At 35.0% G+C, this 12,766-nt stretch overlaps 1 protein-coding gene across 1 annotated transcript in view; it reads left to right on the plus strand.

Annotated features, from left to right (window-relative positions):
• Nucleotides 1-6,435, plus strand: part of YES1 (YES proto-oncogene 1, Src family tyrosine kinase) — a 110,313-nt gene extending 103,878 nt beyond the window's left edge. The window contains exon 12 of the mRNA XM_036758884.1: nt 3,732-6,435. Coding sequence (XP_036614779.1) covers nt 3,732-3,940 — 209 coding nt within the window. The 3' untranslated portion in view covers nt 3,941-6,435. The remainder of the gene's footprint in view (nt 1-3,731) is intronic.
• Nucleotides 6,436-12,766: the final 6,331 nt, after the last annotated feature.

A 12,766-nucleotide genomic window follows, 5' to 3' on the forward strand; every position in this document is an offset into this window, starting at 1 on the left:
ACATACCAATAAACTATATAATGTCTGGCATGGTTTAACATTGGGACATTTGCCCTAAATCAGATAATGTAGTTGATAAAGTTACTATATATGTCTACTTCATGGGTGACCAGTTTTTAAGGAATTAGACTGTAAGAAATTATCTTTAGTAACAAAACTTTAATGAATATTTTTATCTTTGATATTTAACATCCTAGAAGTCCTTTAAATATGTAAAATAGATCCATTAACATAATATGCATAGAACTGTTTCAAAGTAAAGGTTCATATGCCTTTTGAGCCTAATACTTAAAGGAAATCATGATTTTAGATAATATAAATAGGTAAAGATTGCAAGAACTTGTTAAATTATTTTAAAATTTTGCTGTGAGATTTTAAGTACAGATATTGCATCATATAGCTTTCTTGTTTGTAACTAAAAGAAAACAAGTTGATTTCTATTCAGAAAAGAGGATAATGGGATCTTATTTTAAAGTCAATAAGGCCTATAGCATTCCACAAAATTGTTCATTCCACCTTTGTTTAAAGACATCCCCTAAAAAGGAACTCACTGTCCCCAAGGCAGCCAATCTTATTCATGTTTTTCCTAGTTAGATAACTATACTTTTTAGAAGATAATTATTTTCAAACCTGGAAGTTTGAAAAATGACTTGAGAGAAATGGGAAATAAGAAATGATAAACTTAAAAAAAAAAAAGGTGATAGACTCAATATACAGAATTTTGGACTTGACCAACAGAAATTTGTTTTGCTTGACTGTGCATATTTGCAATGGAATTTTCTTTTTCAATGGGAGAGGTGGGCAGGAGAACAAATAAATGCTTGTTAACTGAAAGAAAAAATTAATTTAAAAATAGAAAGTAATACTGCTTCATATTTTAAAACACTAAACATTTGGTCATTTTAAACAATTTTATTTCAGCTACATAAATTCTGTTCCTCTAAAATCCTACTCTGGTGCTTTGTCATGGCATAGAGGTGACCCTGAATTCTTAAATGCTAAGAATAGAACAGCTGTTGATAAATAACATTGATAAACAGTGAATGGAGTGCTGGGCCTGGAGTCAGGAAGACTCATCTTCCTAAGCTCAAATCTGTCCTCTGACACTTACTAGCTGTGTGACTCTGGGCAAGTCACTTAACTCTGTTTGCCTCAGTTTCCTCATCTGTAAAATGAGCTAGAGAAGGAAATGGCAAACCACTCTAGTATCTTTGCCAAGGAAACCCCACATGGGGTCATGAAAAGTCAGATTTGACTGAAATGACTAAACAACAACATGCCAGTTGCCAGTGAGAAATATAAAGTCTAGAGGGTCCTACCAAATCAGTGTATAGGTGAGATGACTTATTCTTTTGTCGAAGGACCAACCTAGCTAAATTTAGAGATTTAAGTCACTCAAAGGTTAGTTTTCTGGTGGAGGTGATAGGCATCTTTTATAAACAGTGGGACATGAAAATCAGAGTTAATGGGACAAGACAACTTTAATCAAACTCATAGCCCTTGGGATCCTTAGTGTTATGTTTTAAACAATCACAATTGAAAAAAAAGGGGGGCTGCCTTTGCAGAATAATGGGTTTCCTGTCATAGACTATCATCTCAGGGATGGTCATGGATGATTCATGCTTCTGATGGAGTTTGGATTGGAGGATCTCTGAGATGGAGGGAAGGACAAAAACAAGCATTTATTAAGCACCTGCTGCAGCTAGGTACTGTGCTAAGTGTTTTACATATATTATCTCATTTGATAGAATTGTTTGTTGTTTGTCCTTCATTCTGGAAGAGGACTAGTAGACATCCTGAGGGTGATGTCTTGACTTGCAAGTGAATTGGATTTAAGTGAGGCAGGGCTGTGCAAAGTCATCAGCCTCAATCAGTTCTCCAGGGTCATCTGAGTCCCACAGCAAGACATATGTCAGGACAACTGGAGATGACCCCAGATGCAGTGGGAGACCTTTGCCTTTTTAAGCTAAGGTCTTTGCCAGATCTCAGTTTGTCTGAGGCAACTCACATTCAGTGATTTAAGGCTAGATAAGAAAGGAAGCAAAAGATGGCCTAGTTTGCCTACTCAAAAAAAAAAATTAAACTGGGAGGGGAAGACCTTCAGGGTTTCTGACCAGAACAGAAACAGTTGCTATTTATACTCACTCTGAGCCATCAAAACCCAAACAGTGACCAAGTGAGGCTTGGGCTGGGACCTGTTATTTGGCCAGTCTGTGAGTTTAAGGCATGGTTAAGTAGCTCCATTTGAATCCCAGTGGGTTTTACAAAGCCTGGTTTTCCAGAGGTCTATTTCCTGAAATCAGAAATGAAAATTACATGGGACAAAAGAGTTAGTTTTCCCAGTTTTTTAAAAGTGATAGAATAAATAAGTAGAGAAGAGAAAAGAAAAATCTATCCCTCAAGACCCAAGGTATATTTTGTGAGGTTTGAAGGATCAAAATAGTACTTGAAGAAATTCAGTGAAGTGCCCTAGTATGAACCTTTAAGATATTGGCTTCCTAGAAAAATTGATACTTAGGAACATTCCATCTGCCTCAGTTCTACTATATGGTGCCTTAAATTTAAATTAGCACAAAAATTAGGATATTAGTCATCATTTCTTGTACTTGGATCATTAAGAGATGCTACAGAATTTCATTAATTATATGTAATCTTCGTGTTTATGTACTAGTATTTTTGTTGTTCAGTCATTTCAGTTGTGTCTGACTCTTTGTCACCCCTTTTGGAATTTTCTTGGCAGAGATACTGGAGTGGTTTGCCATTTCCTTCTCCAGCTCATTTTACAGATGAGGAACTGAGGCAAACAGGGTTAAGTGACTTGTCCAGGGTCACACAGCTAGTAGATATCTGAGATCAGATTTGAACTCAGGAAGAGTCTTCCTGACTCTAGGACTGGCACTCTATGCACTGTGACACCCAGCTACCCCTTATTTACTTGTAGGAACCTAGAACTAAAATTCCTCATTTTTACATCATGACTATATCAAGAACACATAAGATCTTAAAGTAATTATTTTCCTCAGAATAATAACCAAGCTCTTGGTAAAAACAATTTCCTATTGCATTGTTCATTTTCTATTAATAAGCAATATTTTAGATATCAGTGGTAGTTTTCAGATTATTTTCATATACATTACTGTTTCTTTTTATCTTCATGATAATTATCCTGTAAAGTAGACAGGATAGTTTGGTTTGGCTTTTTTAATCATTTTGCTGATCAGGAAATTAAGACTGAGCTTAATTGACTTACCCAAAATCACAAAGTTCAGAAGTAGCAGAACCAGAAATATAAACTGTCTTTATGGTTTCTACCTAATGATCTTTTTGTTATACCACACCATCTCTACTCCACTGTCTCAAGTTTGGGGTGTCAGTAAGTGTTAGATTTATGACTTAACTGAAAAATATTGGCATCCTCAAAATACAAACTAAATTATTACTTATAGCCATAGATCTTTGAAATTGCTCATATTAAATTCATGACAACTTTTAGTAGTATCAGAAACTAAAAGCTCATGGCACAGGTTAACATGTTAATAAAATTCATTTTTTGCTTTGTGGTACACTGAGATTTGCTTATTTAAGAGATGTTAATTTCCCATGTTTCACTTTGTTGGATTTTTAAAATTAGTCTTTCCCCCAAACAAATACACTTGACAACCCACTCCATCCCACCACCACCCCCACCCTAATCCTACTACTTACTGCTTTAAATTTTTGTTTTGTACTAGGGATGGTAAATCGTGAAGTCCTAGAACAGGTAGAACGGGGATATAGAATGCCTTGTCCTCAAGGCTGTCCAGAATCTCTCCATGAGCTGATGAACCTTTGTTGGAAGAAGGACCCTGATGAAAGACCAACATTTGAATATATTCAGTCCTTCTTAGAAGACTACTTTACTGCTACAGAACCACAGTACCAGCCAGGTGACAATTTATAAAGTCACAAGCCTACACTATATGCACAAATTTGCCAAAATGTAAAGAACTTGTGTAGAGTTCCTCACTTATGTAAAGGAGGAATCTAAAGAAGAAAATCTTCTCCACTCTGCATGCTTTTCATGGCAAACTGGAATTCCAGATATGGTTGCACAAAACCACTTTGCAAGTGTTAAACTCTAAGGAACCAATGATGCAATTTTCCAATTTATTTCAGGGTCCAAAGGAAGTTTAACTAAGATACTAATGACAGTATGAGTGTCAGCATGATAATGAATAGCAACAAGGCTACTATTTGTAAATCCCTTCCTTTCTTTATTTCCTCCAAACTCAAAAATTTCGACATTAGGGGAAAACTGTTTTTAGCAATTATGTATAAACCTGGAAGATAAACACTAATGCAGAATGACACTACAGTATAATTTTGAACCAAGGAACTTTTTGGTATGGGACCAAATACTTCCATTCCAGTTCTATAAAATTTCATCCATTCATAATTTTAAGAAAATTTATAATTTTTGATATATGAACCCACAACATTGATTTAACTTTTCTTTTGTTTGAGAAAATCCAGATTTTGGAGAGAAGAAAATTTAAACAGCATATAACTTGATTAAATGTTAGGTGTCAGGCAATGGAATTGGAAAGCATAATGCACTGTTAATACTATTTTAATGTAACTGGAAAATAGCATGAGAGATTTTTCTTTTTAATTATGTTTTGATTAGTTCAAATTAGAATAATAAGGTATCTATAGGAAATGTGCTAATATTTTATAAGGTTTATGATAATAGAAGTTGACAATTTGTGACTTGAAACCATACCCTACAATCTGAGGGGAGAGTTATTGATCTTTAATTCGTAAGAAGGAAAAAAAGGCCAAGCTTTAGACAGTGCATTTTTTAAAAATGAATTTGGTACTGTGAGATGTCACTATGTACTCATGGTGATGGGTGCCACAAATGTAAAATGTCACTAGTTCAGGGATTTGAATGATTGCACTTTTGTTTTTCTTGAATATAACGTTTAACAGACAGAGAAAGATGTATCTAAGAGAAAAATGGGAAAAGAGGATTTGAAAAATTTATAGGTAGAGGGACAGAGTGTTTAATGTTGACCTAATATAGTGACAACATGGCTTTTCTGGCATTCAAAACATCCCACACTGTAACTATTTTCTGTGATTTCAGAGATAGGTTATGTGATGAAGGTAATGAGACTCTGGCTTTATTCTTTAAAATATAAATCCAACTCTTTGTTGTCCCCTTCAAAGTAGTTGACATGGAAGGCTATATACCCTTTATTCCAACAATACCGTAATTGCCCAAAACATTTTTGGAATGCTTTGTTTGGAATTGCCTTTAAAACTTCTTTTCTTTTGAATGTGTTTCTGGTGGTGACAGATCCTAGTCATTTGTTAGATTGATTTGCTTTTTGGAAATAGCCCGAAGTTCAGAATTAAGTATGGTGAATATGGTAGATGATCAAGTAGGATGATAACTCTTCAAATCTAACTCTTAGTTAGGTTTAAAAGAGAGAGAGGGAGAGAGAGATTTGACTGTAAGTTAATGAAGGTAGTTTTCTTGTGTGGCTTACAAGCTGGTGTTGAAGGTAATTCCATAAGAGGAATTCCCCTTGCAATAAATGTAGTTTTCAAAGGAGACTTTCTTTGAAGGACATCATTTACATTTTTAAAAAAATAGCTTCTCTTTATGCAGTCGTACCATGTATTAAGCAATAACATCATGTCTACAGTTTGGGGATGAAGTTTATAACTTTGTTACCTGAATAAATCATGAAAATATTAATTTATGCTTGGTATCTGCTTAAATTCAAGCCATTTTTTAAAAAAAATGTGATGAAAACCTTAATGCAAGTGGGCAATAGAATTCTGGTACTAAAAATTATGATTTTTCATGTTTACATTACCTATTTAGTATTGAATCCCTCTACCAAATGGATCTTTCTAAGAACAGTGCCATCATATTATTTTCCCTTATCTTATATAAACCTGTGATATCAGATTTTTAAAGGGCTTTATGTAAACTATGAAATTGTAATTTTTCTAAGCATTTAAAAAGGGTAACACAATTATATGTTTATGTACTAATGTTGTTAAAGAAAAAAAAGCCAGAAAATGATGCTGGTGTTCATTAGGTTTTAACTGAATGGAACAGTTCCTTGTAATAACATTTGTATAGTAAAGAATTAAACACTAACTTAATATGTATTCATTTTAAATGGTTATGTATTTTTAAACTTGTTGAGAAAATCAACTTTATACATTAAAGATTTTTTTTCCAACAACTTTTCATCTCTAAAATCTTAATGTGGAATTTACCCTAACCAAAAATGAAAGTTGGCAGAAAAAAAACTCTAGCACAAACACTTTTTAAAACTGAATAATGGTAGCCTAAAACTTAATATTTTTATAAAATATTGTAATATTGACTTGTTTTGTGGATACACTTGAAAATAAAAGTTCTCCTTGAATGCATCTGTTGCTCTTTGAGTTCTCTTTCTAACAAAAATTTTATGTGAGCATAAAAGATTTTTTTTAAATAAAAGTTATTTTGAATTTATTTTATTTAAAACATTTTGCATTACTTAGAACTGAAGGACTTGTTAGTTATTTTCTGATTTAATCTGGAACACTTTAAACAACTTGCTATTTCTCTCGCAGATGTCTAGTCACATAGTTAATTTTTCATGATTATTTTTCCACAAACTTGTGTGTGTGTGTGCATATTTTATTATGTAGGAAAAAGTGAGAAAAATAAAACATCTTTAAATGAAGACAAAGATACATATAGGGGGTTGAAATTAGTGCAGGATTACGCAACCACAGATATATTGATTCTGTAATGACTTAACTTGGATAGACTTGGCTCTTTTCAGCAATACAAGGTTCAAAGACAACCTCAAAGGACTCATGATGGAAAGAGCTATGTACATCCAGAGAAAGAACTATGGAGTCTGAATGCAGATTGAGGCGAAGTATTTGCTCTCTTTTTTTTTCTCTTTTCTTTGGTTTTGTTTCTTCTTTCTCATGATTTATTCCATTGGTCATAATTCTTCCTTACAACTTGACTATTATGTAAATAAGCTTAATGCGAGAGTATATGTAGAAGATATATCAGATTCCATACCATCAATAGGGGAGGGGAGGGAGAGAAGAAAATCTGGAACTCAAAAACATGTAGAACCAAGTGTTGTAAACTAAAAATAAAAAATCTTAATTAAAAAAAATAAAAGGAAGCACCCTTGAGTGAATTAGGCATAGCTGCAGTCAGACACAGTGATAGTCTGCCTTTCAAAAGACACTTCCAGTAAGCTAGAGAAGATAAGCCAGAAGTCATGAAAATGGTATGGGGTAGGCCGTAGCTAAGGGAAAAATAAGCCAATATTTAGAGAAACACAGCTCAAACAATAAAGGGGAAAAAAATCTACTTAATTATACTTGAGGTGCTTTTGTTAAATTGAATTTTAAGCTGAATATTCAGAATTTTAAAAAATGCGAAGCTGATTAATTTAAAAAAAATTAGTGCAGGATATGATATACAATAACTACTTTCTGTCCATGAGGAACTTAATAGTATATACTGAAAGTTAAAAAACTTGTGTCTGTGTGTGTGTGTGTGTGTGTTTGTTAGAATTGCTTAAATAATAGGAATGATAAAAATACATGAAGTTATTTTAGTATTATGTTTTAGGTGACCAATTACAATTATTTATTATTTTTAAATATATAAAAATAGATAAAGATATCTTATTATTGTACCATATACATATAAAGCCATTTACTACTGAATAATTTAAGAAAAAGAATAGGTTTTTTAAATGTTTATCAGTGCATTTTTCTTTTTTAACATTCCTGTTCCTAATGACTATCTTCCCCTCTGCTCCATTAGAACTTCTATTTAAAACAAATAAATAGAATTAAGAAAAAGAAATCAACACATTGGCAACGTATGTTTCATTTTAAAGCTTTAATTTATCACCTTTTGGCCAACATATTTCTTCATCTGGCCTCACAAGTCATGATTAGATGCTGCATTGACCAGAGTTTTGAAGCCTTTCAGTGTGTCCACAAAAGTAACTTTAAAGATGTAATCACTGTTAAGAAATGCTTTATCCATTTGGATTTAGTAAATGTCATCTTATTAGAATTACCTACTTCCTGTTTCTTACTATTTTTTTCTTTTCTTTTTTTTTTCAATTTTAACAAGTTTGTTGATAGTCATACAGATAGATCTCTGATTTCATTGATTTGAATATTCCCTCCAGTGATGTGGTTTGCAACTCTTAAAAATATCATTGCATAAATTTCACCACAGGATATCCACCCAGCATATAGGGGGCTGTTTTACATTCTCTTGACATTGTAGGAATATTAATGGAGTGCACTATATGGTGGTTTTTTCTTACTCGTGCCATGTAGCCAGCCCATCTTTTTTCTCTTCCCTCCCTTCATACATTTTTTATAACATCCTTTACCCTGGTAAGCATCACTTTTCCTTTGTAATTCCTCAATTTGTGTTGTATTGCAAACCTGCTCATTCCCACATTGCACCTCTCAATAGTCCTTCAAGGAATCCTCAATTTCAATTCTTCAGACATTTCCGTTTTCCATGACTCACATAAACATTGGAAGAGAATAAGCATATTTTTAAAAATGAACCCTTGTTTTAAGGAAGAGCTTGGGATCATAAAAAGAAATGGCAACTTTCTGATGGCAATTCAGCCCATACTCTTCCTTTCCAGGCCCAATTCTTTGGCCGTTTTCAGTTTCTATCTAAAATGAATGAATGAATGGATGCTTTCTGTCAATAGTAAATGTGCTATATGTACATATATGCTGATAGATGAGCTTAATACATTGTCCATATAACTATATATCATAATCTAGACCAGCATTTCGATGGTTGACAAATACAATGTTTTTTCAATTATTTTAAAGGAAATATTTCATGCTATTACCCACACAAGGCTTTTGGTATATGATACAAGTCTTTGGTCTTTCTCGTTCCTTATTCTTGAACCGTATTATCCAGCATATTTCTCTGACTTTCCCTAGTTTCAGCTTTGTATCAGAGTCACCAACTATTAAAAGTATTTATGTTGGTTTAATTTAGAGTCTTATTTATTCATATAATTTCTTCACCTCTTCTTCCTCTGCATCAGTTTTTGAAACAAAAAACCTGTAGTTATTTTCACTGGTTCTCTTTTTGCAAATAGTTCCTCATGAGCACTGTAATTTGAGTTAATCGGATGTCCTATGAAATGATTTTTCTTGTTGCCTTTGGAAACATGATAAAACCAACTCCTTTATTTGCTTCTCCATTGAGAACTTAGAAGCTATCCTTCCATTTAAAGTGCAATGTTCTTCTGCCTTCTCGTTTTGTTTTTAAGTGTAAGAATGTTAAGACTGATACAATTCTATATTATAGGAAAGTCAAGACTGATAAAAGGTCAGTTATATTTCCATTCATTCGGTAGACAAGAATCTCACATCTAGGTTACCAACATCTAACAGTCTAAAATTGTGTTATTCTTAGCATTCCTTGCCTTCCTTTTGATTATTTTGTATTCTTTGCTTAACAAATGAATGACACATTGCTTGCATTATGTGCTTAACCCCTGGGGTTACAAATAGAAAAGCAAGACAGTCACCTGCTCTCAAGGAGCTCACATTCCATTAGGGAGAAACACCCCTTAGAGCTTTCAATCAAGAGTCAGATGGAAAAGCCCAGTGGTCTTTAGGGTGCAGCAGCAAGACAGATAGCAATCCAACTTCTTTCATGTCATTTCTACTAATAAAGCTGTGTCCATTTCTGATGCTGAACCATTTGACAGTGCCAAGAACTTCAGTGTAAAAAGCTTTCTTTTCTAGGTCTCCAGTAATTGTGAATGCTGAAGCAGTTGCCAGGTCACATCTTTAATCAGGGTTGATACCCAGGATGATGGTTGTTGGAGCTGGGCTGGAAGCAGAGCATGTGGTCTGTGCGGTGCTGCTATTCTTGGGGTTCCTAGGCTGAATCCTGGGGTTATTTCCATCTAGGCCTCAAAAGAGTTGCTATAAGTGTCCAGCCTATTGGTGAGGAATTTATCCACACTTAGCTGGACTGGTCCTCAGGAAGAAGTCTTTTGTCAGGACAGTAATGATACACATTACACTTAAATTTTTATCTACTTATGCTTTGAAAATACTGAAGAAAACATTGAACAATATAAAATCCAACTAAAAAGTGGCAAAGATAAATATTTTCAAAAACATACAAAAAATTCTTACTGTTGCTTCCTGGCTTGTTCATAATTTTTTTTTATCAGTTACCCTTTACAATCAAAGAAATTCATGTCACCAAACATTGTTAAGGGCCTACCAAGTATTAAACACTGTAAGGTTCTTGCTACACAAAGACAAAAATGAAACAGGCTCCATCCTCTAGGACCTTGCCCTTATTTTGTACTGGAAAGGAATACAGCATGTACACATAAGTTAAAATACAAGTTAATTTGAGGAAGAAGAACATTTTCAGATGAACTGGAAAAAGTGATGGTCAAGGAAAGTTTTGCAAAGGAAGTAGAGCCCTAAGCTGAGCCTTGTTTTTCATGTTTTATATAGTCGAAAAAACTAAGGTTCAGAGAGGTTAATGTGACTTCTCCAGAACCATACTGTTCATATTCCAAGACTAGCGCTCTTTGAATTATCCAGCATGCTTCCTTTATATAACCAAAGTCTACATGAAGACCAAAATATATTCATACCAATTTAATCCTAAATTAATGAAGAATAGCTCATTCTAATCCAGTAATATCAGCTTTTAAGTATTAATATCAATAATGACCCCAATGAACCAATCTCCTATAGTAATCTAAGTACAATTTTCATTCAGACTGGAACTGAGACAGATAATTTCAGAGACTGTCAACTCTACATTTTCCCTCCCTTCTCACTACTTTCATCAACACAACTAATGTAGCCACTATTTGTAATAAATAACATTACAGTAGTAGCTGTATTAGTAAAAGGGCAATCAACTTATATAGAGTGGGTCAAGTAATGTGATGTAATTATTCAACATTCCATTTAATAGAGTTACATTGTATAAATGACATCTTTACAAGTGGTATCAGTAAAATAGAGAAAAACCTTGGAATTCATAGGATTTAAGATCTTGAGCTGGAAGGGACCTGAGCTATCATTAGTCTACTCCCTCCATTTTACAGATAAGGAATCTGGGGCCCAGGGAAATGTAAGTGATTTGCCCAAATAGAAAGCAAAATGAGTTTGAACCAACATCCTCAGCCTCCATATCCAGCACTCAGTATGCTCTGCTTTCTTCCCATCTTGTAGAATTTCAGAGTTGAAAGACATCTTGCTTTATTATCAAATTATGTTAAAATATGCCAAAATACAACAAGAAATAACTGCTTAGGAACCAAGAGAATATTGTAGACAGTAACAGCAACACATTGTGCAATGATCAACTATGATAGACTTGGCTCTTCTCAGCAATACAGCGATCTAAGATGATTCCAAAAGATTCATCATAGAAAAATGCTATCCACAGCCAGAGAAAGAACTGTGGAGTCTCAATGTAGATTGAACCACACTATTTTCATGTCTTTTTGTTTTTTTGCTTTTTCTTTCTCATGGTTTTTCCCTTTTGTTCTGATTCTTCTTCCATAACATGATTAATGTGGAAATATGTTTAACATGATTGTACATGTATTACCTTAAAAAGGGGAGGTGGAGCCAAGGTGGCAGAGTAAAAGCAGGGACTTGCTTGAGCTCTCCCCCAAATCCCTCTGAACACCTGTAAAAAATGACTCTAAACAAGTTCTAGAGCTACAGAACCCACGAAATGACAGAGTGAAACAAGTCTCCAGCCCAAGATGGCCTGGATGGTTGCTGGGAAATGTCTATTGCACCGTGCTGGGAGCAGAGCACAGCCCAAGTTAGGCTGCGCCAGCACAGACCAAGCCAGAGCAGACCTGGCAGAGCAGGCCTCAGGGCACTGAATTACTGAGCTTGGGCAGTTTCCAGACTTCTCAACCCACAAACACCAAAGACAACTAAGCAGGTCAGTGGGAAAACTCTGTTGGACCTGGGTGAGAGAAGGGTGCAGTCTGGCCCCAGCCCTGGGGCAGCAGAGGTGGCAGCAGCAGTGGCTGCTTCCGGAGCTCTGGGCTCACAGACATTGGAGGGAATCAAGCATCTGACCAGAGCGGGAGTGCAGGGATCTCTTTGCTGATGCTAAGGCAGGATTCTCTTGCTTTGCCTGCTTGGATCTGGGTCACCGCTCTGGTTGGTGATCCTGGGGTGAGGAGGAGGTGTGGCAGAGCTTGAGGTGACGGTGGAGAGGGACCTGTCCTAGCAGTTCCAAGGCAGAAAAGAGTGCTTAAGGTTACTCATAGACCAGAGCACAGGCCAGGAGAGGAGTAAACACCTCTCCTTGGATCATACCACCTCAGAAGAACTGAAAATTTACAGGTACGTACAAGTAGCTCAGAAAACAGCAGCGCAAAACCTCTGAAGCTTAGGATAGAGCACTCCACTCTGGAAGCAAAGTCATACCTTGACAAAGAGCTCAAAAGTCGAGTAATTGGCTGGGAAAATGAGCAGACAGTGGGAAAAGACTCAGACTATAGAATCTGACCTTGGTGACAAAGAAGATCAAAACATACGTCCAGAAGAAATCAACAAAGTCAAAGAGCCTATATCAAAAGCCTCCAAGAAAAATATGAATTAGTCTCAGGCCATGGAAGAGCTCAAAAAGGATTTTGAAAATCAAGTAAGAGAAGTAGAGGAAAAATTTAGAAAA

This window comes from Trichosurus vulpecula, chromosome 1, assembly GCF_011100635.1.
Source record: "Trichosurus vulpecula isolate mTriVul1 chromosome 1, mTriVul1.pri, whole genome shotgun sequence".
NCBI classification, from domain to species: domain Eukaryota; kingdom Metazoa; phylum Chordata; class Mammalia; order Diprotodontia; family Phalangeridae; genus Trichosurus; species Trichosurus vulpecula.